This window comes from Eptatretus burgeri, chromosome 1 (assembly GCF_056783735.1).
Source record: "Eptatretus burgeri isolate ZD-2024b chromosome 1, Ebu_testis_v1, whole genome shotgun sequence".
Taxonomy (NCBI): Eukaryota; Metazoa; Chordata; class Myxini; order Myxiniformes; family Myxinidae; genus Eptatretus; species Eptatretus burgeri.
Window position 1 is genome coordinate 151,842,875 of NC_140961.1, and position 27,868 is coordinate 151,870,742.

Below are 27,868 nucleotides of genomic sequence, written 5' to 3' on the forward strand. Positions count from 1 at the left end.
GGTAGGCCTGAGGCCGAGACCGGGTCGGGCCTACCCGTCTGGTGATGAGACGCGGAGCGGCGATGGCCCCGCAACCCGCGGGCCTCGTGGACGGTGCCTGGCAAGGGGGGTGGGAACGGGGCCCCCTTGGTCGCACTATCTCAGCGCGGGGGGAAACAGGAGGGGGTTGCTGATGCTCGGGGTATAGAGGATCTTTATTATGTGCGACGAGCGTCTCCACCTCGGCCAGGTCGCGCTGTCGGCCTCCCTCGGGTGCAGCTTCCTGCACGACGCGAGCACCCCCTCGTCTGGTGTCGCCGCCTTTCCACAGCTCCGTCCCCTCCGTTCCGACTCCAACGCACACGACGAGCAGCTCCACCGCCCGCGAAGTCTTGACCCTCTGCTTCCGACTCTCCTCTTCTTGACTCTCCGACCCCTCGTTCTCGTTCTGCTGACTCTCCTCTGACTGACGAACACCGTCCTTTTATCCCCCCGTAACTTCGCCTTTGACCCCCTCCCTTTGACCTTTCACCTCGCTCCCCATTGGCCCGAGAAAAAGTGGGCGTGAAGGCTTTTTGATCCACAAATTTGCATATATCGATCGCCCTGGGGGCGGGGCCAATTCGCCCCTCGCTCACCGATTGGACGGCAAAAAGTGGGCGTGTGTCGTTTTTGATCCGTTTTTGAAGCAGAAAATCCTTGATTTTGTACACGCTGTTCGACGCGCGTTCTGCATGAGTCCAACACCGGTACCCACAGCGGGGCAAGAACGGTGGCGATGCTACGGTTGTGAGGTGTGCGTGAAGGTCGTGGCGGTTGTGGTGAAGCGGTGGTTGTGGTCGGTGGTTGATGTTGTGGTTGTGATCATGGCGGTTGGTCCAAAATAAAGATAGTGAAAGAAAAACGGCTATCCTGAAGAGTCGCAGCACGTATAAATGACATGTATTCCCACTAATGCCTGGTGTTGGCTTAATGGTTAGGGTGGTGGGCTTAGGAACCGAGTATCCTGAGTTCAAATCCCACTCGGCTGTTGAATTAATACCAGGTGGGGTTGACTCTGCCTGTCATCCTTCCGAGGTCGGCAAAATGAGTGCCAGCTTGCTGGTATCCTGTGTCGGAGTGGCGACCCGTCCAGGATTGTGCCCAATAGCCAAGGAGACTGCTTCGGCAGCACCAACGCTCTGCACAGAGTATGGTCCCAGTGGATGGATTCCCACTAGACAACGGGTTTGGGCCTAACTACACATGCACTTACCGAGATACCTCACCTAAGGGACCTGAATGGTGGTTTGCGAATCTGGTAACCACAACAATATTTTGTCTTTCGGCTCCTCCTGTTAGGGGTCGCCACAGCAGATCATGCGTTATGATCCGCCTACTGATTTGGCATAGGTTTTACGCCGGATGCCCTTCCTGACGCAACCCTCGTTGCCTCTTACGACACAGGGATAAGGATTGGGTTTCGCCATGATTCCGAACTGCCCTACACCCTCTCATAGCACGGCCCAGCTCAGAGCCCCCGTCCGCAAGCGATCCTCCAACCCAAGCCTCTGAGTAGCCGGATTACAGGCGCATGCCACTCCACCCGGTATATATATATATATATATATATATATATATATATATATATATATATATATATATATATATATATATATATATATATATATATATATATATATATATATCATTTAACCTAATATTGTTATGAATCTGAAAGCCATGAGCATTCAACATACAGGTCCTGCAGAACAGTTATATGGGTAAGTACGTGTTTTAGTGGAATCCATCCCCAAGTCTAATGGGAATTAAATATTCATGCGCTGCGAAGTTATTGTGTTAGTTGGGATTTTTATATCTACAACTACAACAATGACAACCCTCTGCTCCCGGCATTTTCTGCACGCTCACTGGTATGCGGGTGGGTGCGGAATTCGTTCGGGGATAAAAATTCCATTCCCAAATATGGTCATGAACCGTTCGCTTAGCTGCGCGCCAAATAAAGGAATGCATCATGTCCCACCCAATGAGAGCGGGCCACGATGAGCGAACCGCGCCCAAAAGGGGACAAAGGAACGGAGAGCGAATAATCGGGTGGATCTGCTCGAGCGGGTAGGAAAGAATCTGTGCCCCGTCTTCACCAGCGCGTGTTCTGGTTCCCAGCTCATCTCGTCACGGGCGTGCTCTGGTTCCCAGCTCATCTTGTCGCTGACGCGTTCTGGTTCTCGGCTCATCTCTTCGCCAGCGTGCTCTGGTTCCCGGCTCATCTCATCGCTGGCGCATTCTGGTTCCCGGCTCATCCCGTCGCTGGTGCATTCTGGTTCCCGGGTCATCTTGTCGCCAGCGTGCTCTGGTTCCCGGCTCATCTCGTTGCTGGCGTGCTCTGCGTTGGCTGCCCTTGGTCCGTTCTTGCCGACTGGTGCTCCGGGAAGGTGTGGACGTCGAGCCGCGTGCTCATGGCCAGGTGGCCAGCTACTTTCTCATCCCTCAGCTCGACTTCCCTCTAAGCTGAAGGGATAATAAAGACCATTTTGGGTCCGTTTATTTTGGGTGTGCATCTGTCTGTGGGCCTGTCTTTAACTAAAAATTGTTTAAGTGCTTGTGTGTGAACTTGCATTCTCCATTAGTCGTGATATCTCTGCCCTTACGTGCTTCCCTCGTTTCCCCGATTACTGTGAATAAATACCCCATTTGTTAAATGTATCAGCGTGTTTCTGTGTTTCTTACATTGGCTTAGCATCACGCATGTTGGTGAACTACGAAGGCTGTTGCTGCTGTAAATGTACATTTGGACAGACGGGACTTCGGCAACCATCCGCTCGGGTTGCGCATCGGACGGGGACACTAATGGCTCGACTCGTACGAGTGCCGTTGAGGGTGTGAATACTCGATAGCTCGCCACGTGGTCCTCTAGGTATTTTGAAGATCGGAAAATAACCCTGTTCCACGTGGCTGAATTATTGACGATTCACGGTCTGGTAAAGGACCCGTACCCTCGGAGTTTTCCGAACGGTACGATCTAGATTCCGGGTGTTCGATAGAGTGGACCCTACTGCTCCACCTCGCGGTCGTGCTCGCAGCCGATACCTGGCCCACAATAATATTTGATGCCATTGCTTTCTACCACTCGTTCATATTACCTCTACCACCTTTGGTGGATGTAGGTTATGTTTTCACCTTTGTCTGCCTGTCTGTCTGTGAGCACGATATCTCTTAAGGTTACGGATGTATCCAGACAAAATTTCTTGGACAGGTTGGGTGTGTGGCATGGACAAATTGATTGGATTTTGATGAATATCCATAAACTGGAATATTTTTCAGTTATTGTTCATCATTGAGAGACAAGACCAAAAGTGATAAATTGCATGATATCTCAGAATGTTTTGGACAGATACGGATGACACTTGGATGATGAGTTGAGAAGGTCAGAAGAACAAGCCGATTCGATTTTGGTTGAGGTCCAATGCAGATCTGGCCTTTTATTGGGACACAAAAGGTGAACTGTTCAGCCGGGTGAAGGAATGCGCGATACTGAGTGCCGTTCTAGTTGTGGACATGATTGTGTTGATTACCTTTTCCAAAATTCTTTCTCATACCAGCTTTAATTTTCCTGTGATGAGGTGGACCATGCCACAAACCTTACTAAAATCCTGTATCTGGAACTGCACACAGAACTCTTCATTTGGACAGCAAGTTGGTGTTGGAGTGTCATTGTTGAAGTGAGAAAGATTTTAGACACTGATGAGAAATGGAGAAGTAATCCAACGGCCAGCTCAGCATGATAATTTTTCCATCGTCATCACTCATAACGAAAAGCCAAACCTGCTAGTTTTCAATTGTCCATTTTAAGATATTATTTCACTCTTTTCATCATGATCTGTTGAATCTTTTGAATCTCAACTGCTGTTTGTCATTTATTCTCCTGTATTAGTGGTTCTGCAGTTGCAATTTCTGACCCCCAAACCCCCAAACTTTTTAACGCATGTCGTTGTGTGTCGATATGTCGTTGTGTGATTAATCTACTTTCAGCATTGACTTCATGAAGTAAAAAAAAAATGCCGTATTCTTTTATTAAACTATTAAATCAAATGGATAAGAAATTTCATTTATTTGTGAAAAATTGTGAAAATAATTGTAAATTGTTATCGAAATTATAAAAGAGGCATTAGGTAATTGTCTCTTTTATAAGTTAGATACTAATTTACAATTAATTTCACAAATTATTTGTGCTCGATTTCAAAGGAGGAGTGAAGTGTAATTGGTTAAAATAAAATATGGATGTAAACATTCATAAACATCAAAATCTGTTCATATATAGTTCTGTTGCTGTCTCGATAACACATTCGGAGGCAGTGTTTGCGTGTGTAAGAGCAGTAAAAAGAGAATAACGTCACGTGTTGGAAATGCTTCCCTGTCTGTGCAGATTTCTCATAATTATCCTATGCTTGCTCTTGAATTGTGTCCTTGTGAGCTGCGCTTCCACAAGGCACCTGTGCAGAACTGCAAGCATGCAGGTGTTGCGTGAAGCAGTGGAAGATGGAGATATCATGCTGGGGGGTCTCTTCCCAATCCACTATGCAGCTGCAGAAAAGCATTCCCAGCTGAAAGAAATTCCTGTTTTCACTAGCTGCAAATAGTGAGTTTTATTTCTTTTTGTTTTTCTTTCCATACCGCTTTTTTAACATAAGGAGTAATCAGTATATGGAGTCGAACCGCTCCGTGTGCCGCTCAACTTTGGTGCACCACTGTTTACGTTACAGTCGATTTTCTCACAGGCTACATGTCTGCGTTCTCTTTTGCCAATGACCATTCCGAATACAAGTCGTGTCTGACCTCTGGTGATATTCATGATCAGATTTCACCAAACATATCCAGATCTTGCATTGCTTCCTGAAGCTCTTGCAGAGACACAGCTGGCAGAGTTGCAGCTTTTACCCCTTTTACCCCCCATCCATGAAGCACATACAAGGCCTACCTTTTACTCCCTCATCCATACCCAGCATGGTTGATTTCTCCAGACTAGATTTTTGCATGCATGATGCGTCCAAAGTATGTCAGTTTCTGTTTTGGAATCAGTGTTTCTGATGTACATAATGGTCTAATTCCTGTTCATCTAAACACGAACGGTCTATTAATTTCTCCTCCACATTCTCCACTCACTTCGTCTTAGAACCCAGGAAGATGAAACTTTCTGCTATTTCCATGTGATTATCTCCAAACCTGACTGCATCGATCTGCTCAGTTGACAACATTTCAATCTTTTTTTTAATTTAAAACCATATTTTTTCACCTTTTTTTTCAAACCAGCTTTTTCACTTTCCTTCTTCACTCTCTCTAGCAGTTTCATGAAGTCCTCTTTATTTTCTAGCAACATAGTGGTATCGTCAGCATACCTTGGATTGTTGATGCATCTTTATCCAATCCAGACTCCAGCCTCAATGTCATTCAAGTTTGATTTCCTTATGATGTACTGTACTCACTGTTCAGATTGAATAAGTCAGGGGAGAGAATGTATCCCTCTCTGACCCCTTTTCCAACTCCAAATCATTCTGTCTCTCCATACTCTGTTCTTGCTGTATATTCCTGTTAGGTGTATAGGCTTCTTATCAGACATAGCAGGTGCTCTGACATCCCCATTTTTCTCAGCGTAATCCACATCAATTCATCATCAACATAATCGAAAGCTTTGCGATCTATGCGACAAAAGATGTTTGTCTGTCCGTGTGTGTCACCATTTTCTCAGAAATGGCAAAATGGATTTTAGTCACTTTCAGAGGTTCATCAGTGAGTGCCAGGGAATGTTTTAGGCAGAAAAAAGATCCAAAAGTTTTGAAAAAAAGTTTGATATTTTTGGATTAAAAAAAAATCCCTCTGTCGTATTTAAGCCTTTGTTGTTCTGTGAAAGGAAATATCAAATGATGCCCGACTCCATTCCTTAGTGGATGTGGGGAAGTGTTTTAGGTACCCACAACAAAACTGATTAAAAATAAATTTGATTTTTTTGAAATGCCAACAGAATTATAACAGCACCGGACCATCTGGGTACCCCTGCTCGTGTCATCGATAAAACAGAGATACACCTCTCTTTGATATTCTCTTGGTTTGTTTCACGATCCAGCTCAGCTTTTCAATATTATCTCTATTACCTCTTCCTCTTCTGACACCTGCTTGCTCAACAGGCATATCTGCTTTAATGAAGTCTTCAATTCTGTGTTGAATGGTCTTTCATAATATCATACTATTGTGTGAAATCAAAGCAATGATTCAGTTATTAGTTCCCTACAGGTTTCACTGGAGGGGACTATAGGTTTGCTTTCCATGTGTTCATCCATCCGTCTGTCTGTCCATCCATTCCACCTGTGGTTTTTCAGACTTTTTCCCATACCTTTTAACATGTTCAACTGAAACTTGGTACATGGCTTTATTATGGGACACTAAGTTACAGAACAAGTTCGAGTTTCAGGGCATTTTGTCAATTTTTCAGCTTTTGTGTTCAGCTGCCCGAACTCCACCCCACTGCTTTACTCCCATTGGCTGGACAGCTGGCCTGACCACCCAAATAAAATAATGTGAACCATTATATTAGAAGAAGCAGCACAGATCGACAGGCCTCAAGCCTCAAGCCTCAGGCCTCAGGCCTCAGGCTTCAGTGATATTCCCTGGCCCATTGCAATTGGGATGTTCCCAGGTATATAACCACAATGTATTATATATGCACATAAGCTGTACACATGTTTTTGCTTCATGTATGCACATAGGGCTATTTTTAATAAGAAATAGGCAAAGCCTACAAATGAACACAATATGGCAGGTTTAAAGGTTCTTCTTCATTTAAATTCCAGTATCAGCTCAAGCATGAGTTAAAGTAAACTAATTTTTATCTCTGTTTTGTTATCCTAGTTTTTTTATTGGTTTCTAGTCTACAAAAGATATCAGTAAATGAAAATTGCTTATCCTTTTATTTTGCTGAACAGACCCAAACACGGTGGAATTTAGGATTTCTACTTCTTCATTGGGACGAGAAGGGCACATGTATTGCAAAGCAGTTCTCACTCTTGTTTGAACATTCTCTTGGATCCCCTTTTTGGCAATGGTACATTGTCTGACTTCTTACACCTTTTAGGCCAAACAATCTTACTCCAGATCTGGACACAAATAGGTGTTAAAATTTTGATTGCCTCCTCCAGAACAGGCTAGAATGGGGTAATACACCTTGCCCTAGAGTGTGGCACACAAGTTATCAAACGCAAGCAGGGGTGGACTGACGATATTCTGAGCTCCCAGGTAAAAGGGATCTTTGGGGCCCCTCGATATAATTTTTGAATACGACTTGGTGTGAAATAAAAGTTTAATAAAACAAACATGGTGGATTTGGCTTCTGAGTTTGCTTCTCCCAGATGAGGCATCTACCAAGGCTAATGAGCATTTGCTGCTGGGAGCTTGCAGATTGTTTATGTTGTGAATGTGATAATGGAGTTTCAAAATATGCAGGGACACATTTAGTAAACATAAGATTTGATTGTACCTTAAAAAGTTTGATTGTAAATGAATTGTCACCTGGTGCTTTTCCATTTGCCATCTCTTTCAAGACTCTCTGTATATCACATTGTATCACAATTGGTTCAGGCTCATATCTTCTTTCTTCAAAGGTTGCCAACATATTTATATTTCAGTTGAACAGAGTTTTGATATCGTCATTCCATATTTCTTTCACCTATGTTTCTTCCGTCAGAACTTTTCCTGTTTTACTCTTGAGGACCCCAATCTGAGACCTATACTTCCCTCTGATCTCTGATCTTTTAAAAAAACAAGATCTCTTATTTTCCGCACTTTGTTGTCACTTTCTATTTCTATACATGCCTCCTTGAAATATTTATCCTCGTCTTTCCAAGCTTGTCGATGGAAGTCAGCATTTATCCACTTGTCTTGGTGAGCCTTTGGTTTGCATGTCATTTATTCTGTCTGCAATATTTATTGCCTTTTCTGACAGCCATTTAACCTCTTTGCTTTTGGAATGTTGTTTTTTGGCCTCTTCTTTTACAATGTCTTCAATGTCTTGCCATTATTTGTCTGGCATTCTGTCAACCAAGTTCAGCTCTGAAAAAACGTTTTTTTTACCATTATTTATCCACGCATGAGAAGTGAAAACGGTGTTCAGTAATTGGTTCACTTATGTCTGGCTGTCCGTCCACATATGTCAGTTTATGATCGAGGAACAACTGAATTTAAATTGAATGATATATTTTAAACACGAATTGGAACATGAATCGGAAGGCAAACTTGTAGTTTTACAGTACTTTGGCTTTGAATTCGTCCTGATTTGCATGCGCAGAGAGGAGTTGATAATTTTTTTTATTTACCTGCCTGGCAGTGAAACGAAATGGAAAATCATTCCATACAGGACAGATAAACAGTCTGTTTTTCTGTTTCTTTGTCTGTGTTCAGGACATCTCAAAAACTAATGGACGGATTCGGATGAAACTTGGTCACAAGGAATAATTGATTCGATTTTGGTACAGAGCCAAATCCAGATCTGGATTCGAGAATTTTTACTTTTTATTTTGCAAGTGATTCTTCACCATTAAGAGATGGGACCAAAAATGTCATAGAGCATGACATTTCAAAAGTTGTGGAGGAGTTTTGACAAAATGATGTGAATTAGTTGGTGAGGTGACAATAATGAGCCGAATGGCAGAGGTATGCCCTCCATAGACTGCAATTCGAGTTTATATCCATTTTCAAGGTCATAGCTGGTCAGATTTTTTGATTTGTTTTTTTCATCTTTCGAAATTTGACTCCTAGTTTTTCCACTAGGATTTCATTATCTGTCCCACAGTCTATGCATGGCAGAGTATTGGCACATTACATCGCACTTCTCTATATTCTGTTGATCAGCATGTCATCAATCTGATTTCTATGTTGCCACCAAGTGAAGTGAATGTGTGGAGTCTATGTTTTGGTTGTTTAAACAATGTGTTTGCAATTCTGAGATCATTCTCCACAGAACTCCAGCACTCACTCCCATGGCTCATTTCGGATACAAAGTTCATGCTTTCCTGCAATCCCTGGTGCTTCAGCTTATCCACATCTTCAACTGCTTCCTTTATGGTCTTCCAACTCTGCTCTTTCCATGCTTTGGCCCCACCAGGTTTCTGCAGAGCTCACATGGTCCACCATCAACCCCCTTCTGGTGAAACGACCTAAATTCAGGATCACTACTCACCTCAACTCATTTGTTCCTCTTTTTCCCCAACTGTAGAATCAATTTATACATCCTATTCAATGCTGTTATTCCCTCCCTGTCTACAAGACAGCTGTTCACCACCATCTCAGATCATCACCAATCCAAAACCATGATCTTTTCTCTCCTTGTTAATCCCACCCAAATCCCTCTTCCTTCCATTTTTCCATTTTTCCCACCTTAGTTTTCTTTTGTGTAAATTTTGTTCACCCCCAATGCATGCATGTTTTGCGTCCTGTTTTTGTCTGATTGCTTCCTGATCAGTCCACTGCACTAGCTCTTCAATGAACCTCGACTATTTATAACAAACACAATAAAATATACAAAGCCAGCTGTCCTTTACATACCATAACTGCGTTCGAAAACGTACGGACATAGTAGTATGATCCGCAAATCCGTACTGACGGCATGCACATTTGAGACAGGTCGAGGGATTAAGATGTTTTTTTTTACAAACTAAACCATCCATACAATCCCCCCACTTCCCCCTCCTGTCATAAGAATTATATAATGTAATAATAATAACTAGCCGAAACCCCGTCACAGACGGATTCAGTTCCATGAGCCCAATATGACAACCAGTGGCGGCTCTTGTAAGAGCCGGATCCCAGTCGATGTACTCCATGGCCTTACCTAATGAGGCCTACAAAACGTCCTTGTACACGACATTTTTGGTGTACACTACTCCTTGTGAAGAAGTCCCCTGATTTGTGCACGTGTCTACTTTGACGTACAAACACCGTGTCAAAACTTCTCAGGTCACAGTACAGAGAAAAACGTAACGCGACCGCAAGGAGGAGCACAAAATCGGTCCTTCAGTATTAATAAATAGATAGAAGATACAATGTATCTTGTTACATTTTTTTGTGTCAAATTCACCTTCTGCGTTAGTCAGCATGTGCAGAAGAGGGTTTTACATTGCAGACACTATTTTTGAGGAGTGGAATTACACCTCTCAGCGGTGACGGTCTGTCGACGACGGACGTAATGACGTCAAAGAATGACCGATGATGTCATGACGTCCTTACGCCTCTCAGCGGTGACGTCACACGTCGCCATATAAACGTATGTAAAACGAAAAGTGTTTATTCTGCTTCAGAGTTGAAAGTTGACTATTGCCACTATGTGCGATGCACTCTTACAGGTACGAAGTTTCTTTCAGTCCAGATCACAGTACTGCGAAAAACGTGATGCGACAACTTGGAAGAGCACAAAATTGGTCCTTCAGTATTAATATATAGATTGTTCTTTAAGTCTTTAAGGGTCTTTGGAATCGTTAAGGGACTGTGGGGTCTTTTGTGTATTCTGGATCTTCGATGTATTAACAAATATTTTGGGACTTCTAAGGGCATTTGGGGTCTTTTAGGGTCTTCTGGGTCTTTTTGTCTTCTGCGTCTTTGGGTTTTCACAGTCTTTGGGGTCCTCAGAGCATTTTGGGTCCTTGGGATCTTTTGAGTTGTTGGAGTCCTTCAGGACTTCTGGGTGCATGAGTAATTTTGGGTCCATGGATTAGTTTAGATCCTCAGTCGATTGAGTATTATTTTGGGTCATCGGGGTGGGGGGCGTCCTTCGGCCCCCTGGGTACTTTATATTAAGTATTTCAGGTTGCAGTTGTTGGTAGCATGAAGTCAGCTGTCCAACCAATGGGTAAATAGCAGATATACATACATGATCATGAACACAAAAACACTTGCTCCTTGCTCTATTTTCCATAGATTGGTAGATTAACATAACATTTTGTCACTTTGAGCTTTCCTGACACTTGGGATGGGAACTCTTCATTACACACACACACACACACACACACACACACACACACACACACACACACACACACACACACACATACACACACACACACACACACACACACACACACACACACACACACAAATATATATATATATATATATATATATATATATATATATATATATATATATATATATATATATATATATATATAATGCACACACACACACACACACAAGTTTTGAAACAAGAACGAACAAGGAACACACAGTAAACACGGAGATCAAAAATTAACAGTTAATAACGTGACAAAAAATGACCAGGAAGATTTATCTTTGAGAAAGTCGGCAGAGACCATGAAGAGCACAACCGAATGTCAAGAAGTGAAAGTCAAAGACCCATCTTACCTTTAATATACAATTTAATAAACAAATCTTCAGACCCTTTTTCCCTTAACGACCCTTTCAACTCTTTAGACACCTTTACATGTTTTCACCCTTTAGACTTTATACCCTATCGAACCCGAGAACCTTCATACCTTTATACCCCTTCAGTTCCTTTCAACCATAACCACCCTAAAGCCCCTTAAGACCTGAACACCCCTGAAGTCCCTTTTGACCCATTCCAACCTTCAGACAGATAAGACAGTTTGGACCCTTGTCCATTCCGAGCTTAAGACCACTTGGACCTTTTTATATTACAAATAACGTACAAATAAATATAATATCACCAATATTAAAAATAAATTTGTACAAAAAAAATCTCTTTATTATGATTGGTGCAAATCATGCCAACACATCAACTCACTCACAGCCATTATGCTCATTTAAAAGAAGCCTGTGCTACTGTAGTGATGTACGGTGAGGTGAGTGGAGTGAGCCATTCCACACTCTTGTCAAATATTTGTAACTTCAAAGATCCCACATTGAATAGTATTTTATGTTTAACCAAAGAGAAAGTGGTAATGAAAATCTGATATTTTCTTTTGCAGTTTCAATGTTAGGGCATTAAGATGGGCTCTTTCAATGGCATTTGCAATAAAAGAAATAAACAAAAATCCACTTCTGCTTCGAAATGTCACTCTTGGTTACATTGTATATGACACATGCTCCAATTCTCACAAGGCTTTGGAAGCTGCTTCAAGCTTTTCTGCACCAATTACTGGTGCTGTTAAATGTGTTCCACAAGCTGTGATTGGTGAATCAAGCACAAGGATTTCAGTCACAGTTGCGCGTTTGTTAGGACTCTTCTACATTCCACAGGTAAATTGGTATCACGTCATTCCACATACATGTTAAGAATCATATGGGAAGCCATATCACCCAGGAGGGCTCCAATGTGTGCGCTGCCCATCGGAACAATCATGAAGTCCGCATGATGATGAAGCCCAACATAGTAAGAAAATTGATTGAGGATAATTGATGAGTTAATAACTTAAAATAAATGTTAAACATACATATATGTATGTATATATATATATATATATATATATATATATATATATATATATATATATATATATATATATATATATCATAGTATAGCAGGTCACCATTGGCCATTCATATTCATATTATAAATATATATTCCAAAATATATATATATATATATATATATATATATATATATATATATATATATATATATATATATATATATATATATATATATATATATATATATATATATATATATATATATATATATATATATATATATACTAGAGATACCCGTGCACATGCACGGGATAGAAGCACAACATAGCTGGTAGCAGACGACAGACCGTACATGGGGAATGACAAAAATACGCATTGTGCAAAATGCAAGTGGTACTTTGCAACGCCAAGACTTCCCAAACATTGTCGGCATGTCCAATAAGTGCCACAGCAATTTCATAGGGATCGTGTGACGGCGAACCGAGTTTTTAGTCTGCAAGTTTGATATATATATATATATATATATATATATATATATATATATATATATATATATATATATATATATATGTCTTCTTATTATTTCGGCTGCTCCAGTTCGGGATCTCCACAGCGGATCATCCATATGATCCGCATAGTGATTTGGCACATGTTTTACGTCGGATGCCCTTCCTGATTGAACCTTAGTCGCCTCTTACGACACAGGGATATGATACACCTATTTTAACCAGGTATACACCGGCCCAGTACAAAGGTACTCATTTCGCCGACCTCGGAAGGATGACAGGCTGAGTCAACCCCTGGTGTTATATATATATATATATATATATATATATATATATATATATATATATATATATATATATATATATATATATATATATATATATATATATATATATATATATATATATATATATATATACCGGGCGTAGTGGCGTGCGCCTGTAATCCGGCTACTCAGAGGCTTGGGTTGGAGCATCGCTCGAGGACGGGAGCTCTGCACTGGGCCGCGCTATGAGAGGGTGGAGGGCAGCCCGGAATCATGACGAAACCCAATCCTTATCCCTGTGTCGTAAGAGGCGACCAGGGTTGCGTCAGGAAGGGCATCCGGCGTAAAACCTATGCCAAATCAGTCATAACAAATGATCTGCTGTGGCGACCCATTATGCGAGCAGCCGAAAGAAGAAGAAGATATATACATAAATATATATATATATACATATATATATATATATATATATATATATATATATATATATATATATATATATATATGTATATGAGTGGCCAATGGTGACCTGCTATACTATGCTATACTGCTATACTATATATATATATATATATATATATATATATATATATATATATATATATATATATATATATATATATATATATATATATATATATATAAACAGATGTTTGGTACTATAAAACTTTAATATGTATGCAAACAAACATGACATAATAGTGACTGAAGCCTTTTATGCTGCACTCCTCAGGGTAAAAAATCGCAGCAACTGAAGAAGGAAATAAAGGCGTGTGCTTTATACGCAGGTCTCATTAAAGTAGACCCTGATTGGTTCAGCCGTAATGACGTCACGGTTAATGCGAACGCCCATTGGTCGGCATCATTTTCACTGTCGGTCGGCTCATCATCTGGTCGGTCGGTGGTTGCTGGATATTCCTCCATGCTCGAACTGGTTGTGTTCTAACCCTCACAATCTTTCTTCGAATCGCCAAGGGGATGTTTTATTTGATCCAATCAGCCAATCTTAGTGTTGTGCGGCCCACGTACTGAGCTTCACATCGGTACTTAAACTCATAAATTACCTTGCTGGTTTGTGAGGTGGGTAGCACATCATTGTTGACTGACGTCAGCAAATGGTGAGAATTAAATGTTACTCGGGGTTGCACAGCCAGAAACGTGTTGGACGCAATATGTTTGATTTGTACTTCAAACCTTCATGATGATTGCGCTTTCCAGGGCATCCTGATATAGACTGGACATTTGTTCGGACCAAACTTCCGATCTTTTGTCGTGTTTAGAAACTTGTGTATGTATCTCTTAACTATATCCTCAGGATAACCATTCTCACCGAGTATATTCATGATTTTGTCAATTTCAGCAGGAGGATTACAAGGTGAACAAATCATCTGTGCTCTGTTATCCAGGATATTGATCAAGGCAATTTTGTCTCGCGTGGAGCTGTAGGAGACCCAGCGAGTATACTGCCCTGTGAAAGTCGCCTTCTGGTAGACAGATGTTGTGAAAGCAAGGTTAGATCTATCTATCTAATCTATCTAATGTAACTAACCACCGGCCACTGTACCTGCTTCATCTGATATTGCACAGCACCTAGTTGCCAAACCTATCTGTGCAGACCAGTACAATGCAGATATGTTCAGGATATTGAGCCAAGGTCGGAGCTCGTTTCATTTACGTATGTTGGAAGCAACCTTCATCCTTACCACCAAACCAATACTATGTTGTCAAAAGGAATTTGTATGATCTCTGTGTCTCTTTCAGCATGGAAAGATCAAGGGAAGTACGGTCACTAATGGTGAATGGACCTTTGGGGAAATCCCTCCCCCCTCTCTCCAGGATGTGGTTGCAAATGTAAATCATTGACGAACTCTGCTCCAGCCAATGGGAGCTTGAGGTGAAGATGATGAGCCGACCAATGGGCATTCACATTAACCGTGATGTCATTATGGCTGAACCAATCAGCGTCTACCTTATTGAGACCTGCGAAAAAGCACACGCCTTCACTTCCTTCTGCACTTCTTGTGATTTTTTACCCTGAGGAGTGCAGCACGAAAATCTTTGGTCAGTATTATGTCGAGTTTGTTTTTTCCATATACATATAAAAACATATATATATATATATATATATATATATATATATATATATATATATATATATATATATATATATATATATATATATATATATATATATATATATATATATATATATATATATATATATATAGTTACGAATTTGGAATTCAATTGCACACAACATGCAGGTTCCCTTAGTCAGCTATGTCGATAAGTGCATGTTCCTAGATAGCTCACCTTCCATTGTTTAAATGTTTCGAAATAGATTAGATGCACTGCGGATCGATTTAATAGTTAGGGAGCGAACAATGGAGACGTCCCTCCCCCTCTTCTGCAAAGAGGAAGAAGAACCCTGCCATCCCATGACGTCAACAACTCCCTCCCACCCATGGTTGAGCGTGGGGTGGATCACGAGGGCATGAGTCACGCCGGGTGCAGGTGAGGGGGTGCAAAGGATAAAGAGGACATCTTTTCTTTGTTCAAAAAGGAGTTCGTGAAGAGTGCCGTGGGAGTCCCTTGGTAGGGCTGAGTTTGTGGGAGTCCCGTGGCAGAGTTCGTGTGCTGAGTCCCGTGGGAGGAGGAAGCTTTTTGCTTCGGCAGTTGTGGGAGTCGGGAGGAAGCCAGAAGCCAGGAGCTGCATGGAAGTCCTGGCGTCGCGAGGAGACGTGAGCTGGAGGCGCAGCCTTGCCTGCTGTGTCGCGCAAACCGCGCGTTCGTGTAGAGAGAGCCGGAGAAAGCTCGCCTGCCACACGGAAGGCCCGAGCTCGACCGCGGCTATGCTAGCTGCTGTGGGGACGGGACGTCGCGGCTCACCCAAGCCAGCCACCACGAGGGTGCAGGTAACCTGCAACGGTCTCGTAGGACTCGTTCGGTCTGCCAAGTCCCACGCCATAAATACCCAAGAGGTCCAGTCTGACCCCATTGCCTTTGATGGGGTCTTTTTCTTGCTTTTCTTTCGAATGAATGTTGTGGCGCCGAGTCCCGAAAGTAAAAATGTGTAAGTGACTGTACATTAACAATTGCTTATAGACGGTTGTAGTTATTTTGTCGTGCTTTTGTTGCTTGTACAATTGCATACGTGTTTTGCCTTATTTAATTGCATACATGTTTCATTATAATAAATGTCCTTGTGTCAATTTAAACCTGCTCGTTTCGTCAATTCCATCATTGACTGAACATTTCGTGTGTTGGAAGTTAGAAAGCTGTTGGTTTGCCGTAATAGGGGGACATTTGGAGTGACGCTTCTCGGTGATTACGCCGTTCGGAATCACTCACGGACAGGCTTGCTTTGGCGGTTTGTTCCGTACAAGTTCCGTCGAGGGTGGAATACCCCGGTAGTTGGATCACAAGGGTATTTAGGTACATTGCAGATTGGCAATCGACCCTACCCCACGTGATCTGCCGATTGGCATATTTCGGTTCTTGTACAACGACCCGTCGCTCGGAGTTATCCGGGCGGCGATCTATACTCCGGGTGATCGGTCGGGCCGACTTGACTTGAGGCTCCGTCCAGAGCGGTCGGTTGGCGGCTGATCCCTGGCCAGTAACAATATATATATATATATATATATATATATATATATATATATATATATATATATATATATATATATATATATATATATATATATCATAGTATAGCAAGTCACCATTGGCCACTCATCTTCATATTATAAATAATAGTATGTGCCCGTGAAAAAAATAAAAAAAATAAAAAATAAAATAATAATAAATAAATAAACCACACAGGCCGTTTCTTCACTCTCACGTGCCCGTACGTGCGTGACCCGGAAGTTCGATATTATTCGCAATTTATTTTTAATACCCAATTATTCAATTAGCGCCAACGTATTTTACCTTTTCGCAATGTCGTGGCAAGGAAAAACAAAAAGAGAAGAGAAGAGAGAAAAAATTTACTTCCTGGTTCGGAGCATACCAGCACTCTGATGTTCCCGAAATTTATACACCGTCTAATATGAAAACGATCATAACTTGGGCCATTGTGTTTATCTATAAATGCGCATAAGAAATCGAGAAATTATTAGAATACACGAAGTCATCACTCTCCAGAAGTCCGTACATTGTAACCCGTAATGGGGAACGTGGCTGTGCTTCGGCCATGCCCACGCAACAACGTGTCTTCCCATTGGTTTGGTAAATAAATGGCCATAACTTGGGAAGCACTTGTCCGATTAATATCAAACCTTGAAAAGGCACATCCTCAGGTCCCCAGCAATATACCTGGCAAGTTTCAATTAGATCAGACCAGAGGTTGTCGAGAAACAGCGGTCACACACACACACACACACACACACACACACACACACACACACACACACACACACACACACACACACATATTACTGGAATTATACATAGATATATTCAAGAAATTATACATACATATTTATGTATTTATGTATATTTATATTTGATTGATGGTTGAATTTGCTGACCTGGTATGCACATGCTCTTCAAATTCAATCAAATGAAAATTTGACGATTTCAGAAATTCGGCCTATGTTGACCTTTTGTTCTATGTTGACCTCAAAATGAATGTGTTTGAATTCAGCAATCTGATGTTCAAATGTTCTTCAAATTTCAAGTCAATCGAATGAAAAATTTCAATTTTATAAGCAATTTAAATTTTTTTACTGATTTTTGGTTGGCTTTATGGCCATTTGTGACCTGCTCTACTATGATATCCTCAAAAGTTACAGGTGGCTGAATTATTTGACCTGGTCAGCAAATCAATTTCAAATTTCAAGTGAATCAGATGAACTTTGAGGATGTTAGAAAATGTGGCTCAAATTGGCCTATTTGTAGACCTTTTTGGTCGACCGAATTTTAGGAATCTTCAATGCAGGACCATCACAGGATCGGTGACATTAACCTCTGAAAACTTCAGAAGGATCGCTTGAGCGGTTTGGGCTGGAGACGAGCAGACAGACAAACAAACAACCAAACACACAAATGAGAAATCACTCAAAGAGTGACAACTTGGCAAAACAGCACAAAGTAAAATGGCACTTATTAGAGCACATACCTCTGCCAGGTGGAACAGTTCACATTTTGTATCCCACTCAAAGGCTGTATCCAAACCAAAATCCAATGCTCTTGTTCTTGTCACCTATCCAACTCATCCATCTTGTTTTGTCACAACTCGTCCACAACTTTTTGAGATATTTTGATATATTTAGTTTTTGGCCATATCTGTCAGTTTCAAAAATTAGGCCTGTGTTGACATTTTGACATTAAAATTAATTGGGAGTTTAACGAAGCGTCCTGACATTAAAATGTTCTTCAAATTTCAATTCAATTGGAAGAAAATGGAGGATTTTAGAAATTTTTGCCTATGTTGATCACGAAAACATAAGTTGGTTGAATTCAGTGACCTGAGATGTAAATCCTTTTCAAATTTCGACTCGATCAAATGAAAATTGAGGATTCAGAAAATTTCACCCAAATTGGCTTTTTGGCCTATGTTTCCCTCAAGATCAATAGGTGTTTGAATTCAACAATCGGACATGAAAATGCTCTTCAAATTTCAACTCAATTGGATGAAAATTGAGGATTTTGAAAATTTAGCCCAAATTGGCCTTTTGGCCTATTTTGACCTTTTGGCCTACTTACTTCAAAATTAATAGGTGATTGAATTCAGTGACCTGACATGAAAATGCTCTTCAAATTTAAAGTCAATCGGATGGAAATGGAGTATTTTATAAACTTGGCCGATGTTGACCTTTTAGTCTTTGTTGACCTCAAAATTATTAGAAAGTTGAGATCATTGCCTCATATGCAAATGATCTTATCTTAAAATTTCAAGTGAATCGCATGAACATTGAGGATTTCAGAAATTTTGGCCCAATTTGGCCTAAATTTGTCTTTTGACTGATTTTGATCTCAACATTAATAGTTGTTTGATTTCAGAGACCTGATTTGTAAATGGTCTTCAAATTTCAAGCCAATCGGATGAAAATTGACAATTTCCGAAACAATTTTAAAATTAGGTCTATTTTGGGTTGACCTTATGGCCTATTTTGACGTTTTGACCGATGATAACCTCACAATTAATAGGAGGTTAAATTTATTGACCTGAAATGCAAATGCTCTTCAGATTTCAAGTCAATCGGATGAAATTTCAAGATTTTAGTAAATTTGGCTCAAATTGGCCGATATAGACCTTTTCGTTCGATCAAATTTTACGAAACTTCAATGCAAGACCGTTGCAAGGTCAGTGACATTAATCTCTGAAAAATTCAAATGTTTTTGGGGTTTTTTTGCAAAGTAAGAAACGGGGATGTCAACATACTTTTCATCACATTTTTTTTCCCCAAGTAATAACAAGATCCATTCACATCTCTCATCTGTAATTGGAGAGAATAATGAATCGGCTCTCATATAATTAATTACCCCATGTGGCTCGGTTCACGGTTGATCTTTCACATCCACAAATAACACATTTCACATCTTCCACCCAAAGAAAGCTGCGTAAAGCAACCAAAAAAAGCTACAGTAGGTAAGCCTGCGTTGCTTACCCATGAATGTACATTAAACAGGGTGTCCCATTTTCAGTATTTATTGTTGGATGTGAAAGATCACCTGATGTACTTTTTGATGCATTATTGCATTATGATCACCTGATGCATTATTTTGCCATCACCCAAAACAAACTTAAAATTGCTGCTCTGATTTACATGGGGCACCACATCACCAGCACTGCCGCACCCCAATCAAAGAATGCCACCTGCAAGCATATGCTCTATACTTAAGAAGAAGAAGAATGCCATGTTCTTCCAGATTTGTTTGTCATCATATAATCATCATCCCTCTTGACTAATTACGTTATGTGGGTTAACAGTGCAGGCCAAGTTAGAAGAAATGCTTTTTTCTTAGTTTGATTTTCCTTGAAAGTAAGTTGAACTTTATGAATGTTCAGTAATTAATCCATTTACATTTAAATTTGTTTAAATTACCACCTCACCTCCACCTCCCATTACCTCACCCATCCCCTCACAAAAAAATATCTCTAGATCAACCATCATGGGTAACTTGGAAATTAGCTCATTGTATTTTTATGATGTGATGCGGAAAAGTGATGTATTTTTATGGCAAAATCTTTCTTGGATTATTTTTATATGTGATTACAATTTTCTTATTATTTTTGTGTGCAATTTAGATGAGTTATTTTGCTACTTGTAAATGTTTGAGTGACAAGGCAGAGTTTCCTTCCTTTCTACGCACCGTGCCAAGTGATGCCTACCAAGCAACTGCTATGGCAATGATGATTCACCACTTTGGCTGGATCTTTGTTGCTACTGTTGAAAATGATGGTGAGTATGGTAGAAATGGCATAACGCAATTTCTCATTGAGGCCGAGAGCAGTGGAGTTTGTCTTGCCTTCCGTAAAATATTGCCACAAATGGATGAAGTGATCCAACTCAAACATTTAGGTAAGTGCATGTGTTTTCGTGCTTGATCTGAATTGCACTCTTTTCTGATCAGATAACTCACTGTCCTGCCAAAGCAAAATGACATGCAGACAAGATATTGGATGATGTGTCATCATCTTTCGAGCCTTTGTCAAGGAGGGAATTTGAAAATGGCTTGGGGTATTAACAATTGCCGACTTATTGTTGTTATGGACATATTACTTGTATTATTTCACCAAAGTGTTAAAATCCAGTATTAACATAAAATTGTCAGGCAGCCTATGACAAGATGTGTACTCTGTTTTATTTCATAATTATTCAACAAGATAAACAGCCAAAATAAAACAATTTTTAGGCTGTTTAATGTCCTGTCGGATTGCAATGACCAGCCAAAGCTGAAATGGGTCTTTGTAATGGCAACAAAACAATATAAGGGGTGAAGAAATTCATTTTCGAACTGATTCAAACAGTAAAGGAGGAATGGGAGTCCACTGTATGTGAACCTGAAGTGGTTCAGCAACCCCATTTTCCTGAGTACAAATAATGAACCTCAATGTACATTGGTCATTATGCCTAGTGTTGGCTTAATGGTTCGGGTGGTGGGCTTTGGATCCTCGGGTAATGAGTTCAAATCCCTCTCAGCTGTTGAAACTTGTCAAAACATGGTGCGGTTAACTCGACCTGTCATCCTTCCGAGGTCGGCAAAATGAGTGCCAGCATGCTGGTATACTGTGTCATAGTGGCGTCCCATCCAGGATTGTGCCCAATAGCCAAGGAGACTGCTTTGGCAGCACCAACGCTCTGCAAAGAGTTTGGTCCCAATCTCCTCCTCCATTGGTCATTCTAATCTCCTGCTCAGTCTACTCGTCAAATATGATGCCCTGCTGTTGCCTCGGAGATGACTTCAAAGCAGGCATCTCTTTGCTGGATGCATCGAGATGGTAACATGACTGTTCCTTCACTATTAGGCCAGCGGTAAACCTCCATAAAGGGCTATATTTTAGGAGTTTAATCAACCGGCTTGAGCAAAAGCTACAACAGGTCTCGTATGAAAGATGGTGATCTCAGTAACACATTTAGACCTGTTGTCCTCATATTTTGGTGTGCGGTCCATGAAATATTCACATTTGAAGGATATTTGGAAGTCCTTGTTGTCTGTCCACGACCTGGGGAAAAGACAGATGGAAGAGTACATCACAGAATCTCTTTGCACTGGGGGGCAGAGAAGCATGTACCAGCCAATCCCAAAATCCAAACTCAAAACGTTTTCGATTTACAAAAAGAAAACAAAAGTCCTGATTTTGGGTCAGAAAGCATTGGTTGCAATCAACCCGGAAATGGTTTTCCACCGTGCTTTGCTGTTGACTCAAGTCCGCCCTGACCTGAACATGAAGCATGTCCTGAGCTATCCCATTACGTCTGTTCCGACATCTATCTTTCATGAAGATGGAGCTCCACGGAAGAACACCAAAGCAGAACTAGGGCATATTCTCGAGGGCCTAGTCGATGAAGAGCACGAAAACACTGCCAGTGATATCCAACATCGCAGCGTGTATATCAGGGATGCTATGGCTGAACTCCATATCCTGGGTGGAAATGGTGGTACGTTTGGTAACTTGGTGCAGTGTTACCTAAACCAGTTGCTTCATTGCATCAAAACACACCACACCCTCATCGACGTCTTCGACCAATATGATGATGTCAATTCTGTGAAGACAGAGGAAAGAACGAGACGCCTTGCTGTTGCTGGTGGACCCCGAAGCTACCAAGTCATTGCTGGACGCCCAGTACCACAATGGACGAAATTCATGGCTCTATCATCAAACAAATCCACCTTGATACACTTCATATGTAGTCACGTCACGCAACATGCACCAGCAGCAAAAGAACTTTCAGATCACCAAGAAAAGCGGATCTATTTGGTTGGTAGCTTATCTGATGGTTCGCTTATAGCATGCCTTTCATCTGCCGGAATGTATCAAGACAGTCAACTCGCATAAATGCAGGAAGAGGCAGATTCTCTGATATTTATTCATGTGAAGCATGCCGATGATGAGTTCAGACATAACAATGTGCTTGGGTCCAGTACAATCAATGCTTGTCTTAGCAGTCCAGTACTTTCCACAGTTACAGGACACTGCCAAAATATAGATAGAGAAAAGAACATCAGCAGGATGCAAGCTAATCCCGATCCATCAGATATGTTACAGCTTGCTTCCAGAAATGTGTACTCAGTTTCCTGCATTTCATGCCATGACAGGATGTGACTCTGTATCAGCATTCTTCGGCTATGGTAAAAGAAAGCATGGTAAGCTATGAAGACACTGCATCTTCAGAATAATGGTCCACACCTCAAACTCCTCGCTACTGACGATCTCCAGGAGGCAGTGGCTGCTTCAAGACATTTAGTCAGTGCCATGTATGATTGTCAAGGGAAATATATGGATGCACACACAAATTTGAATGATCTTCGGGAGAAACTAGCAGCGACCAAAGATGTCCCAGTGCATAAGTTGCCTCCGTCCGAACCAGCTTTTCTCGAACATGTGAAGAGATCCATTCACCAAACCCGAGTATGGATGAATGCCCACCTGGCAAATCCAGAAATTCCCACACCAGAGGGTCGTGGATGGTACAGAGGAGAAGGTGTGATGCATCCCACATTGTTTGATGGACCCACATCAGCGGATATGTTAGATGGTCTTGTGTGTTCATGCCGTGGTAGTGAAACATGTACCAACAGCTGCAGCTGCTCACAAGACAGTTTGCCTTGTACTAACGAGTGCATATGTGCCACCAGTGACAGGCAGTGTGGCAACGAATTGTCACATGGTGACCAAAATGACACGGACAGTGATGGTTGAACATATCAAGGACATTCGCTCAAAATATATGTTTTAGTTAATTTCACGTAGAACAATGTGTATTGGTGTAACATATAGTTATCACATGACGTGCAAACTTCAATCACTATATCGTATAATTTGCTAGTCGAAATTTGTTTCAAAATATTCTTATTATATTGATATGGTAAACTGAACACATAAAATAAAGAAAAAAAATATGACAATTGGCAGATGTTTGTTTCTGTAGTTGATGATTTTCGAAGTTAGCGGTCCGGAAATTACGTCTTTTTTCTATTAAAAGCACTCAAATGTACATATATTTATCTAGAAGTATTCCATTAAGTAACTAGTAGTATTCCCCTGTTCATTCTGCACATTTCAATACCAATCATGTAAAAATAGGGCGCATTGCTTTGTAGTTATGGCTAATTCACTGATTTTCGGAAATGGTCAAAATTTTCTAATGGGGTTATCCTTCAGGTTATCCTAACAAAATGAGGACAACAGGGCAAAATGAGTTACTGAGATCCCCATCTTTCATATGAGACCTATTGTGGCTTTGTGTCAAGCCGGTTGATTAAGTACCAAAAAGTCTGACCTATATCTCTTCACCTGCTTCCAGTACTCATTGTCCTTTTCAGTGTGGAGCTCCCAAATTCAACCTCTCTCTGAGGCAGTATGACCAACTCCATGCCACCGTGTCACAAGGACTTCATCCTCTGAAGAATTTTATGATGTGACTGGCCTGTCAGATTCATCACCAGCCAAGATCCTTTTGAACATGCGCACACCCGTCCCTTCACCCATTTATAACCTGCTGGGGTTTATTTTACAAATTGGATACCTGAGATAATTTGCCACCTTTAACGTCATGAGTTAATTCATAACTACATTGATATCTGTGACGTTTGTACTTTATAAATTTAAGGATTCTTAGATAAGTCATTGAGGGTTTGTATTTTTGTATACATTCTCAAGGCTCATGTGAGAGCTAAAAGACAATACACAGCAAGGGGGGCATGAGACAAGAGGGGTGGGAGAGGGAAGGACAAAACAGTGGGGAACAGACATTAGTAGATCTGTGGAAGGGGGAGGGATGGGATGGGGAACACCGGGTATACAAGATGGACATTACAGGGACTTTCAGGAAAAGGAAAGCAGGGAATTTGAAGGGGGTGGGATTGGGGTGAATTTAAGGGCATAGAAAAGAGCGAGGTTTTAAATGGGGGAAGATAAGAAGTAGTGGTGAACAGCTCTTTTGAAGGCCTGGAGGGAAGAATGGGATTGAAGAGAGTGTGGGAGTTTATTCCAAAGGCAGAAAAAGAGGAATGAAAGAGTGAAGGTGAGCAGTGATTCATGATTTTGTTAGTGTTATCAGAAAGGGGTTGTTGGCGGACATTGAGCACCCTGCGGAAATATGGTTGTGACATATCGCAGACAGAGCGGGGGGGGGGTGGTGGGGAGACCAGAAAGGAGATGACAGAAGACAGAAAGACCACCAACCTGCTTGCAAAGATAGTGAGAGCCGAGAAAGAGTGAGAGCCAGCGTGAAGCTGAAAAAGGTGAGAGGCAGGAGCACCAGCCCAGAGGGGATAGAAGTACTATATCAGGCTGCGGACGAAAGGTTTTTTACGTGGTCAGGAGCTTAGGTGGGTTGAGGAAGGACTTTGCATGATGGAAGATTCCCAGTGAGCGACTGTCTTTGGAGGCTCGGTTGGAGATGTAGCTTTTCCAGGAAAGATCATGGCAGATAATGAGACTCAGAAGCTTGAATGAAAGGACTTCTCCCAGAGGATTGTTGAGAAAGTAGATGGGGGGGGTTCTAAATGGTCCTTTCGGAGAGACACAGTGAGAGTGTGAGATTTGTCAGGATTGAAAGACATGTTCCATGTGTTGGACCAGTTTGTGATTTTATCCAGATCTGAAGAGAGCGAAGAAGCTGCGGGTCTGAGGGATGGCAGACGGTATTTCAGAGGGTTTGAACTTGCAAATTCAGGAGGGAAATGGGGGTACATGCCATGTCAGTACACAGTTCCGAAGCAGCATTATTTTTTTGCACTGCTATGTTCATTTCTTGATTGAGGAATAATGGGCTTTCTTTTATGGCATAATAAAAACATTTTCCTTTCAGAAATCTGGGCTTTTTCTCATGCCTGCCTACTCATGGCCTCTCACTCTCTCAGCCTCCCTAAAAACATTTAAAATGGCCAAGAGCCCCACAAACACTTCATCAGCCCCTGCACCATCAAGGGTTATTTGAGCCACCTCAGTGCAAAGAAAAGCTGGTCTCCTGATCCTGGAGATACCAGCAGAATGTTTGCCCGGATAGGCTAGAGACCCACTTCACAGCATGAAGTTGCACGAGAAAATACTTGCGTGCTCATGCCACAGAACCTCTCAGCACAGCCAACTCCCTCTGCTCTACCAGGCTTGAACAACCCCATTTTTTTTGGCCCTTCCCCAGCTCCCTGCAATTTCTATTTGTGTTTGTTAAAATACCTCTCGAGTGAGTCTGTGTTGATAAAGATAGAGTAAAAGACAGGTGAGACCATAATCTTCATCAATACAAATAAATGTCAGTGTGTGTCAGTCAGTCAGTCAGTGTGTCTCCTCTATCATTCCAAATCCAAGAAACTTGGCGGCCCCAAACTTTTATGAATTCCAAGGGACTCCAACGGAGTGCAGGAATGAAAGTTGAGTGTTTGGTTCAATTAATTAAATACCCCTTTTGAAGATACCAATGGACTTATTTAACTATCCTTTGTCAAGGCATCATCCTTGGTCACCTTGCTCTCCCGCACAGGGGTCTTACTTCGCCATTTTCTTGGCCTGCTCAACAACACCTTGACTTGGAACAGGTTGAAATGGTTTCTAAATGCAAAAGTGCTCAATTTTTTTTTTTTCACTTTCCTCACTCATATCATCAAATGCCTGATCTTCATACCTACAAATTGCTGTATGCATTGCTTTTTTAAGTGCTATAGTTTTCAAATTTGGAGCTTGGAGTGATTTTATGCATATATCATCCAATTTTCCATGATCGACTCTCACGGAATAATTCAAGTATGTAATTTAAATATAATTACTGTTTTGAGGGATCGGATAATGTGGACGAAATAACTAATCTGGAGTGAAATATGAAGTTGTTAAGAAATCGGCCATGTTTTATTTTTTTTGCGGGTATGAACCATTACCAATCAGCTTGCTATAGCTTGTCAAGCCAGCCGTTCCTTATCAACCATTTAGTTGGAGTGCTTGCTTGGGTGCTTAAGCCACTTGCTGAGTGCCTTACAGTCGATTGTGTTGTGATGCGCAAAATTTGTGTCCTCATCGGGAGGTCAGTTTGCTCTAAGCACGAAGATGTGTATCGACAGCACACACAGATGTTGTACATATGGGCCGATTTGTATTTATAAAGGGACTGTGTGTGTGTGTGTGTGTGTGTGTGTGTGTGTGTGTGTGTGTGTGTGTGTGTGTGTGTGTGTGTGTGTGTGTGTGTGTGTGTGTGTGTGTGTGTGTGTGTGTGTGTGTGTGTGTGCGCAGATTGGAATCAGTGTGATTACCGACTACAGTACATACTGCAAACAACCCAGAAACCTTGAGTAGCTTTCACTCTTGTTTTGGAGGAAATGAAATAAACAAAATAATATATATATATATATATATATATATATATATATATATATATATATATATATATATATATATATATATATATATTTTGCATTACATGTTGCAAGGAGATATGCATAAACATGAATCTTTATAAAAAGTTACCCATTGCCGAGGGGATACAAAAAAATTTGGCTGGTAATTAAGTAAACATGGTAAATGTCAAACGGTTCAGAATTCATGTGTTATCAAATGTATTTTGCTTTGAAACTCACAAAGAGAAACCATATAACCTTTGTAAAGTACAGCCAATTCATATAAAATGACCAATTGCTTTAGAAACAGTCATGAGGACAATGGAAAATGTGATCGCTCGTACACTGCTGAGATTAAAAGATAAAATTTCCACTACCCATCATCGTACGAAACGGGATGAAACTTTGCCTCCCGTAACCAAGCATGCTGGCAGATCCAAATTTACTCAAATGTATTCCTTATAGCAACTGCCGACTGTACGTCTCAATTGGGACATGACCTGTACTGCGATTGATTGTAGGACACTTGGCAAGTGGCTTAAGCACTTAAGTATGCTCTCCAATTAAATGGTTGAGAAGGAATGGCTGGCTTGGCAAGCTGATTGGTAATGGCACATACCCACAAAAAACGAAACATTGCCAGTTTCTGAACATTTTCAGATTTCACTCCAGGTTTTGTGTTATTTA

At 41.1% G+C, this 27,868-nt stretch overlaps 1 protein-coding gene across 2 annotated transcripts in view; it reads left to right on the forward strand.

The window, feature by feature from the left end:
* Nucleotides 1-4,335: 4,335 nt before the first annotated feature.
* Nucleotides 4,336-27,868, forward strand: part of LOC147035759 (extracellular calcium-sensing receptor-like) — a 57,059-nt gene continuing 33,526 nt past the window's right edge. For both annotated transcript variants that reach the window (XM_085847285.1, XM_085847295.1), the window contains exons 1-3: nt 4,336-4,615; nt 11,964-12,234; nt 20,436-20,709. In XM_085847285.1, the coding sequence (XP_085703411.1) occupies nt 4,383-4,615; nt 11,964-12,234; nt 20,436-20,709 (778 nt within the window). In that variant the 5' untranslated portion in view covers nt 4,336-4,382. The remainder of the gene's footprint in view (nt 4,616-11,963; nt 12,235-20,435; nt 20,710-27,868) is intronic.